The sequence below is a fragment of the Cajanus cajan genome, chromosome 7 (genome assembly GCF_000230855.2).
Source record: "Cajanus cajan strain Asha chromosome 7, NIPB_CcT2T_4, whole genome shotgun sequence".
Classification (NCBI taxonomy): domain Eukaryota; kingdom Viridiplantae; phylum Streptophyta; class Magnoliopsida; order Fabales; family Fabaceae; genus Cajanus; species Cajanus cajan.
In genome coordinates this window covers 901,249-924,233 of record NC_138523.1, presented here as the reverse complement: position 1 = coordinate 924,233, position 22,985 = coordinate 901,249, and the positions used below count along the sequence as shown (strand labels likewise).

The 22,985-nt window shown below is 37.3% G+C and overlaps 1 protein-coding gene across 1 annotated transcript; it reads left to right on the top strand.

Annotated features, from left to right (window-relative positions):
* Positions 1 to 9,732: 9,732 nt before the first annotated feature.
* LOC109807340 (phosphate transporter PHO1) lies at positions 9,733 to 22,193 on the top strand. The gene is made up of 14 exons (XM_083059448.1): positions 9,733 to 10,126; positions 11,745 to 12,051; positions 12,453 to 12,777; positions 13,976 to 14,024; positions 15,574 to 15,645; positions 15,826 to 15,955; positions 17,725 to 17,845; positions 18,583 to 18,832; positions 19,189 to 19,293; positions 19,411 to 19,455; positions 19,853 to 20,005; positions 20,166 to 20,444; positions 20,547 to 20,683; positions 21,600 to 22,193. The coding sequence occupies exons 1-14, from the start codon at positions 9,896 to 9,898 to the stop codon at positions 21,688 to 21,690; spliced, it is 2,295 nt and encodes a 764-aa protein (XP_082915574.1). The 5' UTR covers positions 9,733 to 9,895; the 3' UTR covers positions 21,691 to 22,193.
* The last annotated feature ends 792 nt before the right edge of the window (positions 22,194 to 22,985 follow it).

The window sequence follows — 22,985 nt, the reverse complement described above, 5'->3', positions numbered from 1 at the left end:
TTAGTCTTTAATTATCAACTTTTAGATAGTATGTGTAGACTATGTCTATAAAATAAATGTACCGGAAGGACCCTATCGGCCACGTGGACCGGCACATCATGTCCTATCAGATATTGACGCAGCTCAGATATCACTTCAGCTCGGCAAGGGACCAAGAACCGTACCCTTCCCCTATCGGCTCGGCCAGACGTCGAAGACAACGTCTCGACCGTTCCGTACCGGCTCGGCCAAAGGTCAACAGAGAGAATAATTAGAATGACAATCATGATTAACAAGGGACAACGTACAATTAAGGCATAACCTGCCGATTAACATCGTATTACCTAATTTGGTAAATGTCAGAGAAGGCCCACCATGCTCAGGCCCATGTCAGGTATTATAAATAGGTCACACGTAACGAGGTATGTCACTGTTCAATTATTACTCTTGAGAATCGTGTTTGTCCTGACTTGAGCGTCAGAGTGCCTTTCGCAGGTACCTCCCCCCTCTGAAGCATCCACCTAAAGCTCTCGTTCGGCCCTTTACCCACCAGGAGATTACGAGTGTACCCTCAGACAGGTACATTTTGGCGCCCACCGTGGGGCCGAACCGATAGCTTTCGAAGAAGACGGACTGAGCACTGTTTGGAGAGACAAGCATCATGGCAAAGACAAGGAGAACCAACACTGAAGACCACCGATCCGAAGATGACCACCGATCCGAGGCAGACAATGCCGAGACGGTGGACGAGACTAACATGGCCGAGGTGGTACGGCAAATGAAGGCGGAAATGGCCGCCATGAAGCAACAACGAGAGCAAGACGCTCGTGAGATGGCCGCCCTAAGAGAAGAGAATGCCGCCCTGAAAAACAAAAACAAGGATCCCACGTGGAGACCCTCCGAGCCGACTCACACACAGGGGTCGTTCCACTCACTCGGACATCATACTTCTCTCCCTCACACTTCTGTCGTCGCCCTGGGAAACCACGGATCGGCTGCCCAAGTAACCGGCCGACCCGTGTACGCTCCACCGGCCGGAGCACACCGACACACTTTCACCTCGAATATCATGCAATCCTCCCTCTTGGACCACTGGAAGTCCCTTCCATTAGATAAGTATGACGGAACCACCGACCCCGACGAGCACGTCGACGTTTTCCTCACCCAGGTCACTCTCAGCACCACTGATGACGCCGCTTTATGCCGAATCTTCCCAACTTCGTTGAAGGGTCGGGCGTTGAGCTGGTTCACACGGCTCCCGGCCAACTCAATCGACTCCTTCAATACTTTGGCTTCCCAGTTTACCATCCAGTTTGCTACCAGCTGACCTCATCAGCTAACCTCCCTCGCGCTGGTGAGCATAAAACAAGAGAAGAAGGAATCCCTTCGGACCTTCATGAGCCGATTCAACAAAGCGGCTCTTGAAATCCGAGACATGAATCCGGCCGTCGCCCTTCATCATTTGACTACAGCTTTGAAGCCGAGACCATTTGCTAACAGTATCTGCAAAAAACCCCCGTCTGACATGGATGATTTGTGACGCCGCGTCGACAAATATATGCAGATGGAGGAGCTTGCGGAATTCCGCAATCAGGCCAGGGCAGAGGTAGCAGCCAAAGTCGAGAAGCCGGCCGAAAGCTCTTACCGAAGCCGCCCTAAGGACCTCGTCCCAAGAGACAAACCTATTCGCGGACCTAGGTATTCTCATTACACTCTGCTCAATACCAGTCGATCGGCTGTATTGGACCAGGCACTAGCTTCGGAGGTCCTGGCAGTGCCAAAACGAGCCTCGACCCCTCCGCGTGCCAACACAAGCAAGTCCTGTAAATATCATCGCAACCGGGGTCACTCGACTAAAGAATGCGCAGCTCTAAAAGATAAGATTGAGGACTTAATCAAACAAGGGCAGCTTCAACGTTTCATCGATCGACCTCGCTCTCCCCAACACGATGATCGTCGGCATCGTAGAGAACAGCCTGACCGAGACAGATCCGACAGGCGTCCTTACAGGGAGCAAAGCCGGTCGAGGGGCCGAAAGGAAGACGAGCCAGCCACCCAACCCCGAAGAATCATCAACACCATTGCCGATGGATTCTCAGGCGACGGTTCCACCTCTTCAGCCCAGAAAAGACACCTGCGAGCCGTCCGAGCTGTACACTCGGTTGAACGCACTCAGCGAAGGTTGCCCGCCATCACATTCACCGAGGCTGATTTTAAAGGTATCGATCCTGATCAAGACGACCCCATGGTCATTAGCGTCGAGATCCACAACTGCATTGTCTGGAAGACTTTGGTCGATCAGGGAAGCTCGGCCGATATCCTTTACTAGAATACCTTTAAACAACTCGGCATACCGGAGGCCGAGTTGATCCCTTACAATGAGCCCTTGGTTGGATTCTCTGGTGAACGTGTCCAAACCAAAGGGTGTATCAAGTTATCCACTCGCTTCTGCTTCAACGGAGCCGAAGCTCGAGACATCCCAGTCAAGTACGTGGTTGTGCACGCCAACACGTCATACAACATCCTCCTCGGAAGGCCCTCCCTCAACAAGCTAGGTGCTATCATGTTGACTCCACACTTAGCCATGAAATTCCCATCGGAGTTCGGCCGAATCATCACGGTCCACACCGATCAGAAAGCAGCTAGGGAGTGTTATTTTGCTAGTCTGCAGCTTCCCCTCCTTGAAACAACCGAGCCGCGCGGAGTGAAACGTGTACACATGGTAGCGCAAGAGCTTGAAACAATTGTGGACCTTGACCCTCGAATGGAGCAGGACGAGAGGGTCGAGCCGATTGATGACTGACAACCAATTGTTATCGGGCCGACTGACCTACACATGACCTATCTGGGTTCTAACCTGTCCGAAACGGAGAAACGCGAAATCGGACATGTCGTTAGGAAAAACAAAGACCTCTTTGCGTGGCGGGCGGCCGATATGCCAGGTATCGACCCCAACATTTTATGCCACAAAATCTCAGTGTTCCGAGAGGTGAAACCGGTCGCCCAACGAAAAAGAAAGATGGGAGAAGAAAGGAAAAAGGCGGTTGAAGCAGAGGCATCCAAGCTCTTGGAAGCGGGATTCATTCGAGAAATCCAGTGCACAATCTGGTTGGCCAACGTTGTCATGGTCAAAAAGTCAAACGACAAGTGGCGAATGTGCACCGATTACACAGACTTGAACAAGGCATGCCCCAAGGATGCCTACCCGTTGCCGAACATAGACCGATTGGTTGATGGCACGGCTGACCATAAGTTCTTAACCTTTCTCGACGCGTACTTGGGTTATAATCAAATCCGTATGCACCCCCGAGACGAGGACAAAACGACGTTCGTCATGGAATTCGCCAACTATTGTTACCAAGTGATGCCTTTTGGCCTGAAAAATGTCGAGGCCACATATCAACGGCTTATGGACAAGATCTTCGGCGATCAAATCGGGAAGAATATGGAAGTTTATGTAGATGACATGGTGGTAAAATCGGCCGACACACGTTCTCATGTCGTCGACCTAGACGAAGTTTTCCATGCACTTCGGAAGCACCAGATGAGACTCAACCCGGATAAATGTGTGTTCGGCGTATCGGGCAGCAAGTTCCTAGGCTTCATGCTATCAAGCCGAGGCATCGAAGTTAACCCAGATAAATGTCAAGCTATCATCGATATAAGAAGCCCATCAAATTTGAAAGAGGTCCAAAAGTTAGTCGACCGACTGACAGCGTTGTCTCGTTTCCTACCATGTATGGCCGAAACCTCCAAGCCGATTCTCAGTCTTCTGAAAAAGGCAAGTCGATTTCAATGGACAGATGAGTGTGAATCATCTTTTCAAATCTTCAAGGAACGGCTCGGCACTCCGCATGTGCTGGCCAAACCGACACCCGGCCGAGAAGTAATATTGTACTTGGCGGTTTCGGGCGAAGCCATAAGCGCTGGCATGATACAAGAACAAGACGGCCAACAACAACCCGTATACTTCAATAGCCGAGTGCTTCAAGATGCCAAACGCCGATACCAACTGTTGGAGAAGGTAGCGTTGGGACTTATATACGCAGCTAGGCGCCTTCGGCAATGCTTCCAGAGTCACACTGTGGTGGTCCGAACAGATTGTCCGATCGCCAAAGTGCTGCGAAAGCCAGAACTGGCTAGCCGAATGATGGCCTGGTCAATTAAGTTGTCCGAGTTTGACATCCGTTTTGAACCTCGAGGGGCCATCAAAGCTCAAAGCCTGGCCGACTTCATCAACGAATTATCGCCACTTGGCCACTTTGAAGATAATGCTTGGACCATGCATGTCGACGGATCGTCCAATCAGCAAGGAAGTGGTGCCGGCATAATCCTGGAAAGCCCATCTGGTATTACCCTTGAGCAATCACTACGCTTCAGCTTCAAAACGTCAAAAAATCAAGCAGAATATGAAGCTTTGCTTGCCGGCATGAGGTTAGCTACCGAGATGGGAGCCACAAAAATCGTGTGCTGGATCGACTCGAAAGTAGTGGCCGAACAGGTCAATGATAACTTTCAAGTCAAGGACGTGAACCTGTTGAAGTATTACCATCTATTCAAAGGGATGAAGGAAAAATTTCATGACGTACAAGTTCGACACACGCCACGTTGTAACAATGAAAGAGTCGACCAGTTAGCTCGACTGGCTAGTAGTCGAAAACCAGGACAGCTCCGGTCAATCATCCACTTGGAACTACCTACGTCAAGTATTCCACAAGAGTGCATGCCGGTTGAAGAACCTTCAAGTTCGTGGATGACCAACATCACAAACTACATTGTTAACGGTTCCGAACCGGCCAATCCGATCGAAGCTAAGAAGATCCGAACCCAAGCGGCACGCTATTCCGTGGTGGCCGGAGAATTATACCGACGAGGGTTCTCCACACCCTTGTCGAAATGCATCGACCAGCAGCAAGCCGACTATGTCATACGAGAAATTCACGAAGGAATCTACGGATCCCACTTAGGTGGAAGAACACTAGCTGCTAAAGTGCTGAGGGCCGGCTATTACTGGTCGACCTTGAAAATCGATTGTGTCGAGTATGTGAAGAAATGCATGCAATGCCAACAACACGGCAACCTAATACACACTTCGGCCGAGCAGCTTCACTCGGTCAGTGCCCCTTGGCCGTTTGCTCTATGGGGTATCGACATTCTCGGCCCATTCCCACTCGCCAAAGGCCAATGCAAATTCTTGGTAGTAGCTGTGGACTATTTTACCAAGTGGATAGAAGCCGAACCGCTTGCAACTATAACGGCTGCCAATATCCAAAAATTCGTATGGAAAAATATCATCACCCGGTTCGGCATCCCATATGCAATCATCTCCGATAATGGGCTTCAATTTGCGGATAAGAAATTCAACAATTTCCTCGAAAACCTTGGCATCCGACATCGGTTCACGTCTGTCGAACATCCAAAGTCCAATGGTCAGGCTGAAGCTGCTAACAAAGTTATCCTCACCGAGTTGAAGAAACGGCTCGGCACGGCTAAAGGAGTCTGGACCGAAGAGCTCCCCGATGTTCTCTGGGCATATAGATGCACGCCCCAATCAAGCACCAAAGAGACTCCGTTCCGATTGGCATACGGCACGGACGCTATGATATCGGTTGAAGTGGGCGAACCTTCATTCCGACGGAAGCACTTCCACGAAGAGTCTAACGATGATGCAATCCGAGCCGAGCTGGACGTCTTAGATGAAGTCCGAGAGAAAGCACAAATCGTAGCCAAGGCGTGTAGACAGCGAATGACTCGGCGAGTTAATTCCAATTTGAAACCAAGGAACTTCCAAGAAGGTGATCTCGTTTGGAGGGCAACCAGCTCGGCACGGCGCAACCCGATTGAAGGAAAGTTGGCAGCAAATTGGGACGACCCATTCCGGATCCGACACGCTCTCAATAACGGCGCGTATAAATTAGAAGAGTTATCTGGCAAGGTCATCCCTCGGACATGGAATTCTACTCATCTGAAGACCTATTACAGTTAGAATTTAACGAATGTACATATGTAAATATCTTACGATGCACTCTTTTCCTTGAACTGGTCTTTTTTCCTCTTAAAAAATTGTGAAAAGAGGTTTTTGGCCGGCAAGGTTTTTAACGAGGCATCCATTCATCAATGACAAGACAATTCAAGTATCTATGACTTGTTTTACATCTCTGCAAAATTTGCTAAGTCTTCCCTCCCGAGATGTCTCTCGGCCAAGGATGTGGCTTTTATTTCAATTATTAAGTCTTCCCTCCTGAGACGTCTCTCGGCCAAGGATGTGACTTTTATTTCAATTATTAAGTCTTCCCTCCCGAGACATCTCTCGACCAAGGATGTGACTTTTATTTCAATTATTAAGTCTTCCCTCCTGAGATGTCTCTCGGCCAAGGATGTGGTTTTTATTTCAATTATTAAGTCTTCCCTCCCGAGAAGTCTCTCGGCTAAGGACGCGACTTAATTTTTAATCTACGCGTTAACTCAACTTCTAACTATTCATTCGGCGCGGTTTAAATCAATATTATTACCGAAATACGGAATACAATTTGAAACAAGTAAATTGCATTAAAACAAGCCTTATCGGCCAGGAAATACAGGAGTTCATTCAAAGGGCTCTATCGGCCCACTTACAAATCCAACACACCCAAAATCAAAAGCCAAAAAAGACTACGCTTCGGGCTCTCCTTGAACCGGTGCCTCTTCCTCTTCGGCGACCGTCTCCACGCCCCCAGTCGGCTCGGCCGGGTGACAAATTGGCGCTTCAGTATCAGGATGTTCATTAGGGGGAATTTGTGTCAAGTTCACATAATTCCCCTGATAGAAATCCATCGACATATTGAATTGAAAGTCGGACGGGAGGCTTCCAAAATGTCGGGCCTGGCGTGCCGCCTGAGCAAAGTCGGCCTCATGCTGAGAGAGAACCTTGCTCCTAGCTCTCTCCCTATATGCGCCGAAAGCTTTCTTCTTGGCCTCCAAGTCACTCTCCAGCTTAGCTGACTTTTCGGCCTCGGCCTTCAGTCGGTTCTCCAACCTTTGCACCTGCAAAGTCAGGTCATCGTTCAGGCGGCCCTGGCGGTCCATCTCGGCCTCACACTTCTTGCTATGCCCCTGGGCCAAGGACAACGCAGCCAAAGCCTCCTGCACGTCAAGAAGCTTCCGACGCAGCTCCTCGACCTCGGTGTTCGCCTGCATCATAAGACTCTAAGCCAAAGCCAAGGAGCGAGCTTGGAACTCGCAGAAGAAGGTCCATTTGTGGGCCGCGCTCATCTGACCCATCATGTTTTGCCCAACCTCCAAAGTCAGATCTTGACTCAAGTAGTCTTGGGCGCTAACATTGGAGGCCAGAAAGTTCGGACTCACCAGCCCTTACGGAGGCATAAGCACAGGCAACACTTGTTGTTTTTGCCTCCTTGCTTTGGCCTCGGCTCTCGCCTCCTCGGCCTTCCTCTTCGCCACCCTCACCTTGTGGGCATCCTGAACGACCTTGTCCTTCAACTTTCGGTTGGGGCCGAGTCGTTTCACGGGTCGGAGCCCGATTATCCCCATGCGCAGTCGGCGCCGGCGTCGAAGCTCGGCCTTGTATCAAGTTGTGGATGTCCAAGTCATCGTCTCCATAGCTCGTCATGATCCCTGCACAAACATTAGTCAAAATCAATGGCAACGCAGGAATTCATACAAAAGACAGATGTTATACCAATTAAATCGTCAAGAGGTTGTGCTGATTTCATAAGCCGAACAAGATCTCGGCATGGCAATGGCCGAGGCAGCTTCTCCAACACCGTCAAGTCGGCCCTCTCCGCAGAAGACATCTTGGACTTCGACACCTCATCGTACTTCCTAGGCGCCCGAGTCCAATACAAAGGGAAAAAAGCCTTTCCCTCGTCATCAAAGAAGTACTTGTTGCCGGTACTGGGCCGAATCATTACCTTAAAGAACCCTACTTTGAACCCTTTGTAGAAGGTCGTGAACGGCTGAAGCAAGCAATGCTCTGTCCGAACCAACGATAGCCATTTTGCCTTCTTCGTCAGTCAAGAAGAGTAGAAATATAAGAACAGATGGGGAGTCGGCTCGATACCAAGTGCTAGGCACAATTGCCGAAACCCTTGCATCGTGGCCCAACTGTTCGGATGCAACTGTGTCGGCGCTACGTTGAGCAAACGGAGCACACCCATAAAAAAACTTGTCAAAAGGGAGTGTCACTCCCAAATCCCGAAACAAGTAATCATATACAAAAAAGAAGTTATATTTACACTTCTCTCGACCAAGAAAAACAAAATCTGATTCCCATGACCCGTCATTCTGGCATGGTTCGAAAAAGAAACCGGATGGCACCTCACTCTCCATAAGAGTAACAAAGTTCTCCGCGTCGAACAGCAATGCGATCGAGCCCTTATCAGTATACCGCGAAAATACACTGCCTACCTCTCCATGTACCCATCTATAGCCAGGAACTTCTATAGGGCCGAACTGACGCGAGGCCGGGCCGACGCGGCGAGTACTCGGCCGACCCTCAATCATCTCGAGAGAAGAAGCCTCTTCTACACTTTGTGATTGCTCGAACCCTTCAATAATTTCTAAACTAGCTGACTTCTACGATGCCGAATCCGAAGCACCCTTTTGGTGAGAAGGCTCACGCAAACCCACATCGGCAGAACCCGCTCCAGTATTCCCAGTGGAGCCAGCCTGAGAAACCCTATCCTCTACATCTATATCAAAATCAGCCATCGAAACGTACCTTAAACTGCAGTCGGCCTCGGTTGGTAACTAGCACTCAAGCTTGATCTCTATGTCGGCTCGGAGCAAATGCAAGTCACAGTTAAGTAAACACGTAAGGTTTGGTCCCCACCATGCCTATTTATAATACTTCCAGGAGCCACACACCAACCGTCACATCCCTGCGAACCGTTGGATCAACTTGATCCAACGATCCACAAGCCACGCCTTTTCAAATCCCACGTTTAAATGTTCAACGGTTATAACCCTTCACGTTCCCCACATTAATGCTTAACGGTTATAACCCTTCACGTTCCCACGATTAATGCCCAACGGTTATAATTCCACACTCAAACTCAACCGTCACACCTACAAAGTCAATTTTACCCTTTACGTCGTTACACTCCTCAAGGCTGGGGGGCTTGTGTACCGGAAGGACCCTATCGGCTACGTGGATCGGCCACGTGGACCGGCACGTCATGTCCTATTAGATATTGACGCAGCTCAGATATCACTTCGGCTCGGCAAGGGACCGAGAACCGTACCCTTCCCCTATCGGCTCGGCCAGACGCCAAAGACAACGTCTCGGCCGTTCCGTATCGGCTCGGCCAAAGGTCAACAGAGAGAATAATTAGAATGACAATCATGATTAACAAGGGACAACGTACAATTAAGGCATAACCTGCCGATTAACATCGTATTACCTAATTTGGTAAATGTCAGAGAAGGCTCACCATGCTCAGACCCATGTCAGGTATTATAAATAGGTCACACGTAACGAGGTATATCACTGTTCAATTATTACTCCTGAGAATCGTGTTTGTCCTGACTTGAGCGTCGGAGTGCCTTTTGCAGGTACCTCTCCCCTCTGAAGCATCCACCTGAAGCTCTCGTTCGGCCCTCTACCCACCAGGAAATTACAAGTGTACCCTCAGACAGGTACAATAAATAAATAAATAATAATAAAATGAATTTTTGGTTTATTAATCGATCCTACATCCTTCTCGTAAAGGGAAACACTAAATATTAAAGCATTGAAAAAGCTATGTAAGCATTTCTTGAAGTTGTCCGCACGGCTTCTTCTCTTATAAAACCCCATGATCACATTATGATCACATTCTCAATTTCATGATACCCCGCTTTATGTAACTCTCCTTCTTTTCTTCTCCTCCTTTCTCCCTTCACCACACACACACACCAAACAAAACCAAACCCAAAAATGGTGAAATTTTCAAAGGAGCTCGAAGCTCAACTGATACCAGAATGGAAAGAGGCCTTCGTCAACTACAGGCAGCTCAAGAAACACGTAAAGAGAATCAAACTCACAAGAGTTTCCAACCAATCACAACCCCCACAAGAGACCTTTGGTCGCTCCTTTATTGATTCTCTACGCTTCATAACCAAAAAGTTACACATTTCAGACAACAACAACATACAAGACATAATTCAGGTAATTAAACTAGTGTGTTATAAGATCATTATTTTATATATAGTTAATAAAGTTTGTACGTACGTTCTGGTTTGTTCCTTTTCAGCTCATTCTTTTGGTGGTTCCGGAAAAATATAAGTTCTAGGGGCATGTCTAAAACATTTGTTTGTATCTTTTAATTTTTTTTTATAATTTATTAGTGAGAAGTATTAACCAATTTTATTAATAACTATTTTTTATCAATTTAATTGAAGACGACCATGTGGCAGAATAAAAAATATGACTTCGATAGTTAATTTTCGGACAACGTAATGTCTCCGACGCTCGTAAGTCATTTGGTTTCTCTTCCAATCTTATAACAAGCTAAGCTTGCTAGCTGGTACTTTGTGATGATTTTAATTAACATAATTTAAGTCGCTTGTTTCTGACCAAGGGTTTGAAATTAATTTTACTTTGTGTAACAGCCATCACGTCATTAGTTCGGGTTAATATGAACCACGAAAACGTAATGCGATGACATATGAAAATCTATTAGCCACTGGTCTATTGGTTGCACATCAAAATCTACTACTTTATGGTCATATGAAATAAGTAAACTCATCAATAGATAACATATAAATAAATATAAATATATGACACAAAATATTGGAGTATTTGATGTATAGGAATGTCAATATATTTTTACAGCTAAATAATATGCATGAGATTAAAAATATTTTCACAGCTAAAGTTTTGATATATTAATTATATTGAAGTTAATAGTTATGTTATTTGAAAGGATATCAGTAACCCGTTAATTAATTATTATTAATTATTATATATGAAGTGCCGGATACGCGCCCTTTAAAAATGACTTATTCATGAAATAACTAAAAGATAAATTATAATAATAAACGTTATGAAAAATGTATTATTAATCTTTTTATATATTTATCATATATAAACTATTGAAATTCAATATATTCCATATTCAAATAATATCATTGTAATACTAAATGAATTTGATTATATCAGTTAAGTTTTTTTTTCTCAGAAATTACTTATCAATAAAGTTGATTAATATTTCATGTATATTAATATAAAAAAAATAAATTCTTTATATATGTTAATGGAGTCAATAAAATATTAGTAAAAAGGATGAAGTGGAGAATGTGAGAACGGCATTAAAGGCTAAAAAGCAAGTTTAGTGGCTTTTTTTTCTGAAACCCTTTTCTGCTTTTGCTTTCGAGAGTTTCTCATTCTCTCACGAAATCAAGGTGAAAACGGACATGCCGATAGTGGAAACACTATTGCACACATACCCATCACGAAACCTTTGTGCACCCTAGAGCAAAATATAAACTACAAGATCATTAATGAAAAATCATAGATGCACGCATATATCCTCAGACGTGGAGAGCTAAGAAAATTTAAGAAGTATAAATATGATAACTGATATGAAGTGTAAAAAAAAATAATAATAATGATAATTGGAAGGTGTCAATTGAATTTATACATCACGTTGATATTCATATATCATTACCCTAAACTACTAGAATCAATCTAGTGACTAAGAGAAAGAGATAGATATACAAGAATTTAAGTTCAATTTTTGTTATTGTTGTTGTGGTTTTTTCTATAATATATATTACTATTACAGGTGAAGAGGAAAACAACGGAGGAGTGTGAAGAAGTGTATGAAACTGAGTTGGCTGAGTTGTTTTCTGAAGAAGATGAAATGCAAGTGTTTTTTGCAGAGCTTGATGGAGAGCTTAACAAGGTGAACCAATTCTACAAGAAGAAAGAGAGTGAGTTTGTTGAGAGAGGAGAAATGTTGAACAAACAACTTAACATATTGTTAGACCTTAAACAAGTTCTTAGTGACCGTCGCAGGAAAAATCCGTCGCCAAAGCCTTCTAATACCGGAATTTTTCCTCATTCTCCTGGCCAGGGTTCAAATTACTCAGGTCAGTTCTTTTGTTTATACTCTTATTGTTATATTTAAAATTACTCATGAATTGGAAAAACAAGCAAAGCTTCAATTAATTGAGTAATAAAAGTAGAAGAAAAAATTGTTAAGATATGTGCACGTGCCACGTTAGTTATTAATTAGTCATAGAACTTGAAGATTTCTTATAAAAATTAGACAATATTTTCCTCTCAGGATACTAAGATCTATTATTTATCCTTAGTGCATGTAAGTTTTTAATTTTTTTTTCACCATCTATTCAATTTAACAGCTAACATATATATAGTGCACAGTACGTAGAATCATAAAAATAATTAATTATCCACAATAATAATTTATAAAATATTACATTATATATGTGTAAGTATTCATCCGTGTAATATGTAATTATTTGTGCAGAGAGTATTGGAGAATCGAATGATGATAGTTCAGAAATGGATGAAGTAATTTCAACGTTGGAAAGAAATGGTCTAAGTTTTGTGAATTCAGCAATGAGGGTAAAGACAAAGAAGGGGAAGCCTCAGATGGCAATAAGAATCGATATTCCAGCCACCACACCAACGGCTGTTACTTCCATGTTGTGGGAGGATTTAGTGAATAGTCCAATAAAACCAGGGTATGGAAGAGAGTACATTAACAAGAGAAAAATTCAATGTGCTGAGAAGATGATTAGAAGTGCATTTGTAGAGCTTTATAAAGGTCTTGGCCTTCTCAAAACTTACAGGTTATTATTTATTTAATTACATTCATTTATTATTATTATTATTATTATTATATCATGTTATCATATGTAGTGATATTTTTTTAATAATCATGTTATTGATATAAAGTATTTATTAATTTTTTCAATAACTAATATTTTCTGGAAATCTTGATTGATTGTATTTAGTGTATGATCTCTTCTATTAATTATATTTTTTATCTACAAGACTTAGATTTAAAACCTTACTTAACAAATATTAAAGAGATCTCACATTAATTAGTAATATAGTTGATTTAATGCATATAATAAATAAAAAATAATCATCAACTTATAAATAAGTTTTGTAAAATTGAATTAAATCTAATTTATTTTTAAAAAAATTGAGTTTAATATTGCTCAAACCAACAACTTTTTATTATTATAAGGAAAACATAGGAAAGAATTAGGATGAAGAAGGATAAAGACTATATTAATGAATAATGAGGCTAATCGAATGTGTAGTTGCATGGAGTTTCACTACAGCACGTAAGAAAAAGATTGTGGATAGATATAGCAAAGGGAGGTTGGTGTGATAGCTGGGTTATATGGGCCAAGACGTTTCTATAGGGATCTAAGGCAAATGTGAACTGCCACCCTAATTAATTAATCCAATCATGCATGCTTCAAAATAATAGAGAAGTGATCCAAATTGGAGATCTTTCTTTTCAAGTTTATAATTTAACCTTTTTGTTAATTATTTCACTTCCCATACAAAATTTGAAATCCTTTCCAACTTATTTATTTATTATTAATATCATTATTATCATCATATTTCTAATATCTATATTATACTTTGAGGAATCCTTTGTTAAGTGCTTTTAAAATCAATAACATACGTGGGTAGAAAAAAGAGGGGGGGAAAGTGCATAAAAGCCATGCTTCTTTTGTGGGACTAGTCGAGACAACTTTACATGACATAGATGATGCATGAAGAGACCAATGACATGCTATAAAATGTAATTAGAATAAGAAACTCTCTTCGTGTGAAAGAATTATTACGTATCAATTTCATTTTTTAATTGGTCACAACGCTGGATTTTTCATTCCTTTACGTAATATATTATGCATGTTTTCATTGGATGGAAGGTTACATAGGCCATACCCTACTACAGTCTACAATACCCTTTTTTATGACTGATAAATAATTTCTAACCACATATTAATTCTATCTTCTTTGCAGCTCATTAAATATGGTAGCATTCTCAAAGATACTCAAGAAATTTGACAAGGTATATGGCTTCAAATAATATTATATCTTCGCCTACAAATGCATGATCACATTATATATATGAAACATGATGCAACAGTACATTGAGGAATTTGGGATATGTCTTTTTTTCTTTTCTTTTTTTGTTCCTTGTTCGGTTACATTTTTGTGTATGTAAGCATAAATCTTTTAGGTGTTAGTACTTGTCTATGGTCGATTGGTCGTACTCAACGTAGTTATTATGGCAAGAATAAATTAAAGATAAATGGAAGTACATTACAATTCAGACTTATTAGTTACATAATTCATCACATTTCAAACCAACTTGTAATTGTGGGCTATTTTTCTGACATGAAAGTCGTTAGAAACACTGGTAAGAAAGGAGACACTCTCATACCTCTTTATATTTATTTATTTTTCTATATTTATTAATAGGTTATAATTATAGAAAAAAAAATTAAGATTTGAAAAAAGGTAATCATGTAAATTAGTGAGTGAATAGTTTTTTTTATTAATAAGAGTGAGAAGTTTTAAAATTTCCTATTTAAATATAAAAGATTAAAAGTAAAAATCAAAAAAGGTAAACCTAATTTCCAAACAAAATATGTGACGACTCACACAAAAGCAGTTACTGCTTACTCTTTGTAGTTATTGGGGCACTCCTATGTATTAGAATTTTAATTCATAAACAGTGTTAGTGTTTGGCCAAATATATCAACTTAACATAATTTGTTGGCATGCATGTGTGGGCATGAGACAGGTGTGTAGCTCTTAAACAATCATTTATTAGCTAGAGGACATTTTTTTTAATCAAATATGGCATTCTGGACTCTTCAGGACCACAAAGGGATTGTGCTTCTATATATTATATTAGCATTGTCCATTTTAAAACATTTTCCATTTTTCATTTTTAGCTCAAAGTCATGACTCCTTTTCAATATGAAAAAAAAAATTAAAGGAAGAACCTTGTTTGTTCATAGTTAGCTCAAATAGAGTTATAAATATAAGTACTCACATTGAGCATATTTAGTATTTTTCATTTATATAAAACACAGTAAGTCGAAGTTATTTTATTTATAGATAATACAATGAAAGCTAAATATTGCTAATATTTGTTTATAGTTTGATTTAAACGTACTTTTAGTGTAATAAAAAATGTCTTAGACATGCATCTAGCAATATTTATTAAAATTGTCATGTTACCTAATAAATTTAGAATTTAATTAGAATACCTAATTAATAGTGTAAAGTTTTCTAACAATATTATTTAATCGCAGGTTGTCACGTATTAAATTTATAATATTTTTAAAAACATATATAAAATGATTTCTAATTAATTGAAAACTAAGAGATTTTTATCCTCTACTCAAATTTTGCATGTCTCAATGATGCCAATTCAAGTAGCACTCGGCATTATTTTCGTGTTTATGACGATCCATTAAACTACTTAATTCACCTCTTTGATAATTGATACGTAATATAATAATTTATCTATCACAAAGTATTTATAATTTTAGCTTAGCATTTTCATTTTTTGATATGAAAATGAAATTTTGTTGCCATTTGATCAGGTATCTTGTCAAAAAGCCTCCGTAAATTATTTAAAAGAAGTGAAGAGATCCCATTTCATTAGTTCTGATAAGGTATGCCCTTAAATCCAAGAGTGAAAAAGAAACAAACATGTATATTCAAATTTCCATAGTTTTGATTTGATCCTTCTCTAATGTGTATTCTTGGTGAGGAGAATGGGTTACATTACACTACATGGCTTTCTAATAATTGGTGGTTAATTATATACATCCAATATAATATTTTGACTAAAGGTTGTTAGACTAATGGACGAAGTGGAATCCATATTCACAACGCACTTCGCAAACAATGATAGGAAAAAGGCAATGAAGTTTCTAAGACCCCAACAGCCAAAAGCTTCTCATATGATCACCTTCCTTGTTGGTAATGCTCTTTTCTCTCTCTTCCTAACTCCTAAAATGTAAATAAAGTTTAATTATCATCCATTGTTTAGTCTAAATATTTTTACACAATACATCAAATAAATATGGTCAATATTATATGATTTTTAAGAATATTATTGTAAGAGTTTATTCACTATGCAATGACAATGTAAAATATTTTTTATATTATCAATTAATTATAATTTATCATGAGTATTTTTTAGCTATTTATTATAAAAATCAACAAATGTGTCATATATAATAATTTGCAATCGGATAATAATGTAAAATTATTTTACATAATTTATTTTCTCTTATTATAAAAGAAACTCACACTTAATTAAGATGTACCTTAGAAGATTTTTTAAGATAATTAAATTATAAGAGTTTAATAGTTATGCACTCTTAATATTTAAAGGAATTTTACACTATCAACTAATTACAATGTATCATTAGTATGGCATATTAGTTATTTATTTTAATGATTTATCTTGGAATATGAATAAATGTGAGTAGTTTGAAACTGAATAAATAGTGAGTGATTTTTTTAATAAAAAAGATAGATTTTGATATTATATTAAATGTGAATTTAAACCTAACTTAATTCTAACAAATTAATTTGTAAGATGAAAATTATTATATTTTATTTTAATTTTATCTCTAATTAATATGAAACTTGAAAGAGTTTTTCTAATACACTCTTTCACACCATGTAATATTAGTTTGGTAAATAAATAATTGATAACCATTTTTAATAAATATGATATAAGCTTTCATATATACTATCTTAGAATGTAATTTAAATATAACTCAATTTTACAAATTCAGTTTACTCTATCAAAATTATCCTTCTTTATTTGGACTTTATATGTCTCTTGCTAATATGATACTAACATTTTCTCCAATAATTTTTGAGTGGGTGTCAATATAAAAAAGTCACGCCTAATCAAATTCATATAAATATATAACAGAAAGGAAAGATTGTTCATTATAGTATCCACTTATTTCCTAACTGTGTTCAAAAGTCAAAACCATATAATATTTTATTGAGATACAAACAAGTCACACATCGATAAAATAAGACAATAAATAACAATTTATATAATACAAACATATTTTAATGATTGAGAGGCTTTTTGGGTAATGACCAAAAGCAAAACCGTGAGGGCTAAGGCCCAAAGCGGATAATATCTCATTATTGTGGAGTATGTTTGTGCAATAACCTTATAAAAATAATCCTCATAAAATATCCCCTCAGACAAATACCATAAAATAACCCCATCAATAGTATCAGAGTCGCAGGTTGAATTCGGTGACAACCAATAATCCCATAACTCATAACATATAATGTGTTATATAAAGACAGATTCCGTTGTATGAAGGTTATTGAGAGGCCTTTTGGGTAATGACCAAAAGCAAAACCGTGAGGGCTAAGGCCCAAAACGAACAATATCTCATCATTGTGAAGTATATTTGTGTAATAACCTTATAAAAATAACCCTCATAAAATATTCCATCAAACAAATACCATAAAATAATCTCATCATATTTTATGCCTAATGATAGCTGCATCACTTCATAATAATGCATTATATGATGTTACCACATGAGCCAAATTTTCATGTATTGCAACCAGCCAGTGGCCACTAAGTGTGGTGAACCCACTAAGCTTTTAGGTCAATTATTTAGTTATTTATTTATTTTGGAATCAATTTTATTTTCCCCTTATGTTAACATTTGATTGATGCTTCTATGTTACTTCCTCTACAGGGTTGTCTACAGGATGTTCTGTATCTTTGTTTTGTGTATACGTAATCTTGGCTCATTTGTGTGGTATATTCTCTCCAAGTACAGAGCCAGCTTATATGGATGTTGTCTACCCTGTTTCCAGGTGCTACATTGCATGCTTCCAATTTTAATGTACTTCAAAAATGACTTTTATGAATACTATTTTAATCAAGACTATTCAACATCCTACTTCCTTCTATTTAAACATAAAGATTTGTAATATGAACTGTCAATTTCTAACACGTATCCATTTTCTATATATAAATTGGATTAGTTATCTTGAACAATTTAAAAAAAAAATTCTTTAATGAATGCTTGGAATTTGCTTCGGTGGAAACCTTTTTATAATTCTTTGAGTCTCTTATCTCTTTTAATTTATTATTTTATTTTTAATTTAAATTCTAATATTTTAAAAATTTATCATTAATTCAAAATAACTTTATATCACAGTATAAATTATTTATTATAAGCCTAAAATTTAATTTATATGTTAAAATATTTATTTATTACAAATTTTAATTATAATATAATTTATATATTTAAATTTATTTATTTATTATAAATTTTAGCTATATAAAATGAATATATATGATGTACATGACACAAATTTTAATATATATATATATATATATATATATATATATATATATATAAATAAAGTTTTCCTGTTTTAGTTTCAGCTATACTCATCTTTTCTAACTCACTTTTGTAATCAAAAAACATTAAACTGCACATAAATGCAAACTGACTTAAACATCAAAGCTGTAGAATGTAAAACAAAAACACCTATATATGCTATAGCTGCACTAAATACTAATGGTTACAATAATTTTGTTGCAGTGTGTTTGCGTTGTTAAGCCTACACTTGTTTATGTATGGATGCAACCTGTACATGTGGAAGAGTACAAGAATCAACCATAATTTCATATTTGAATTCTCACCAAGCACAGCACTGAAACACAGAGATGCATTTTTGATGTGCACTACCCTAATGACAACTGTGTTTGGGGCAATGGTGATACACCTGCTCCTAAGGGCTGCAGGTTTTTCTCCTGTCCAAGTTGATGCCATTCCTGGAATTATTTTTATGGTTAGTCAAATCAAATGATTATTACTTATCCATGTTACTTCAAAGATAAAATAACTTGGTTTGCTTGAAATTCCAGAAAGTGGTTTAGAATAGAGTCAAGAAATATTCTAGTGACGCTTTCTTAATTACTAATATTTTCTCTACTGTTAGTTGAAATTCATAAATTTTGATGAATCCTACCACTAAATTAAGAGAAAGACTTATCAAAAGAAATGTAATATTTATAAAATTTGTGATTTTTAACAAATTTAAAACTATAATAAAGAGAGTGTTAGAAAGAGTATTGTTAACATTTCTGGTAGAATTTATAGTGTTCAAGTTAAATCTTTGGCTAATTATGAACTGCTATTTTTCAGTTCTTTGTTGGTCTTCTCATTTGCCCATTTGACATTTTTTATCGCCCTACTCGTTTCTGCTTCATTCGTGTTATTCGTAACATAGCTTGCTCTCCATTTTATAAGGTAAACTTCTTCCATATATTGGAACATGTTGGATACATTGATGTGCCAAATTGCATGTAGCCATGTACAAATTGAGGTTTTCATCGTTTAATTTAATTTACTATTATATTCCTACAGGTTCTGCTGGTAGACTTTTTTATGGCTGACCAACTAACTAGTCAGGTGACCTTATTATATATTCTACAAGTTTATTTAGTTTCCCGTTGCTTCTCAATATGCATCATAATCGACATTACTCGTTATTATAATTGATTATAACAAGAATAAATTTTTGTTAAGGTAAAATTGCTGAAAAATGATTTTTGAGACATTTAATTTCGTTTAAGTACATCAAAATATCAATTTTTATGTAGTAAATAAGTTTTTTGATAAAAAAATTTTTAAAAAGTAGTCATAAGTTTCAAACTTTAAAATTCTAAAAATAACTTTTTTAAATGAAAAAAAAAAACCATTTTCAAATTTCAATTGTTGTCTTAGACAACCAGTTTATTTCACAAACAACCAAAAGTCTAAAAATAATATTATCCAAACACACTCTAAATTGTATTATTGGTTGCAGATTCCATTGCTAAGGCATTTGGAAACAACAGGTTGTCACATTTTTGCTAGAGCATTCAAGTCACCCCACCCTGAGGCCTGCCATTCTGGAAGGCTATATGTAGAAATAACATATCTCATCTCATTTTTGCCATATTGGTGGCGTGCATTGCAGGTATGATTTTTGTGCTGCTTGGTAATTTAGATTCTTTATTGACACAGCAACCTATTAAATTAATCAACTGCTTCTGGAATTAGGGATATAACATATTTGCTATAAGAATATTTTTTTATATGTTTCCAACTAACACATGCTACTTGAATGACATTACCAGTGTGCAAGAAGATGGTTTGATGATGGTGATGTTAACCATTTGGCTAACATGGGGAAGTATGTTTCAGCAATGGTTGCAGCAGGAGCTAGAGTCACATATAGCAGACAAGATAACAATCTATGGTTTGCTATAGTCTTGACCACTTCTGTGGTTGCCACAGCTTATCAATTGTATTGGGATTTTGTCAAGGACTGGGGGTTTTTCAAACCCAACTCCAAAAACACATGGCTCAGAGATGATCTAATTCTAAAGAATAAAAGCATATACTACATGTCTATTGTAAGTTATCTTTTAATAACATCTTTGCAATATGAATATTAATTACAATCATAAGTTAGTCTTTTAATCATAAAGGGTGTTGGATTTCATTTCACCTTTCAGGCATTGAATGTTGTACTGAGAGTGGCTTGGGTGGAGACTATCATGCATTTCAAAGTGGGACCTGTTCAAACAAGGCTACTAGACTTTTTGTTGGCTTCACTAGAGGTTATTCGACGAGGACATTGGAATTTCTACAGGTACATTCTAAACTTTTTACAAGAGCTTAAAATGTCTTCATTCATTTTTATGATGAAAATAACTTAAGTACAATTCCTTTTTTAAGTGTTTCTTTTTTAATGTTGTTTTCTAATCATAATCAAAATTGAAAATTTATTTCGTTAACCTATGTTGATTTTTATTGCAAAGTTTTATTACATGAGTTATTAAATTAAAACCACATTTCTAATTAAAGAATAAAACAAAAGATCTTACAATAGTAAATTACGAATTTAACTTAATTTTCATAAAACTAGTATATAAAATGAATATCATTTTTTATTTATATATATTATTATAGTCATTTCATTTATCGATATGAGATATTTAATACATATTTCTTATATTAAGAACTAAAGATATGTAAATAGTTTAATAATTATTCGATAACAAATAATTTAATAGATCTAATAATAATATCATTAAGGTAGACTATAATATTACGTTTTAAGAAGTAAATTATGAATCTAAATTAATTTAATAAAATTGACTTGTATTTTCAGTTATATACATCATTATATTTATCTTACACGTGAGATCACTCCGGAAGAAAGGAGGGGGAAAAAATCTAATTTTTATGTTTTTAGTAACAATTTTGTTTGCTCACGACTATAATATAAGATGTGTTGTTCTAATATCACATCTAAAGTGACAATCTGTTGGTACTTGTAGTTGTAAACAACCAAATCATCCCACAAGGCTAAGTTAGGTGCAAACTAACGGAAAGCTTATAGCCAATAATACCGTAACTAGAAAATGAGAGAAGCAATAATAGAACTCTAAACTACTCGAACATAAGGGTTTTGGAATTATGTTTAAACTTTAAATTATGTATCTTCTTAAAACTTTATACTTTTAATCTTTGTTTTTATGAACTAAACAACTTTTTTTGAAAAGGTTGGAGAATGAGCATATAAACAACGTAGGTCATTTCCGGGCAGTGAAGGCAGTTCCACTACCATTTTGTGAGATAGACTCAGACAGCTGAGGGTGTTCTCACAGTTAAAGAGTAGACAATAGCGCAAAGGGAATAAGTCCAAATTGGATAAAACTTATTAGTTACAGGTTTTAGATGCGGTTGGTGTTATTCTCAATTGAAGTTATAAAACTTCAATTGAGAATATTACCGGCTGCAACTAAGAAACTTTATCTAAATTTTGAACGTGACATCCCTCACTACACATTGGATACCAATTTTGAAGTATCAGCAGAAACCAATTGTAATGCCCAAAAGAAAATGCGTAACAGATGCCATTTTGTCCAATGAATTGGCTCAGCCTTTGGATTTCATCACGTTCTAGATCAACATTCTAAGCAGCAAAAGAAGAAGAAAAAGAATTATTTTCTCCTCTTTTGTCATCTATTTCTGTTCTGTTGAAATGGTTTTAATAACCAATTTGTAAGTCTTGTATTGAATATTTTGTAAATTGTAATTAAAAAATAGTGAACCACGTGTTTAGTTTCTAAAACAAATAATTCTATATTTTTTCATGTAAGTGCATAAAACAATATTATAAAAATGTATCATCCCTACTGTCACAGCTGTCATTAACAACACCCTCAACCAAAGCACCAACTTTTTCTAAATGGTTTTCGTCTATTTACATTGTCATGTTTTTTTCTAAATCTTTCCTCAACATCGATGTCTGTAAGTACCTGCATCCTGTGTTGATCAATGTTTGTCTTACTGCCGCCATTAAAGTAAATCACTTTTTATCTCTTTTTATATGTTCAATTTGTATCTAAGTTTAATTACAATAGATTCAGACGATATATTCGTTTAGCGATTTGTGGTATTTTTGATATTACACATTACAATAGAATTTAAAGGTGCATGTATTTTTCTTTATTTTTCTGAAGCACAAATTCTTTCTGAACATCAACACCTTTCTACACGCACATATCCTAGTTGGCCTAACATATTTTTGAGTCTAAAGTCCTGATGTGAAGTTAAGTTGGTTATGATGGAATTTCTATTTTGTATTAAATTGTTGTACAGATATATTTATAAAAAGGAGTATAATGTGAGCTCTCTATACATTGAAAATTTGTAATACAAAACTCAAATATTGATATCATCCTATTTTAAAAATAAGGATATCAATCGATCTACATTTTATGTGATTATGTAACAATTTTAAAGTTTCACCCGACTGAAAAAACACTATTCACACACAGATAAGTGTCAAACCCCGCGCACTGATCCTTTGGAAAACACAATATCAAGTTGATAATGGTATATTTTGGTAATCAAATTAAATTAACTACGAAGATGTAACAAGT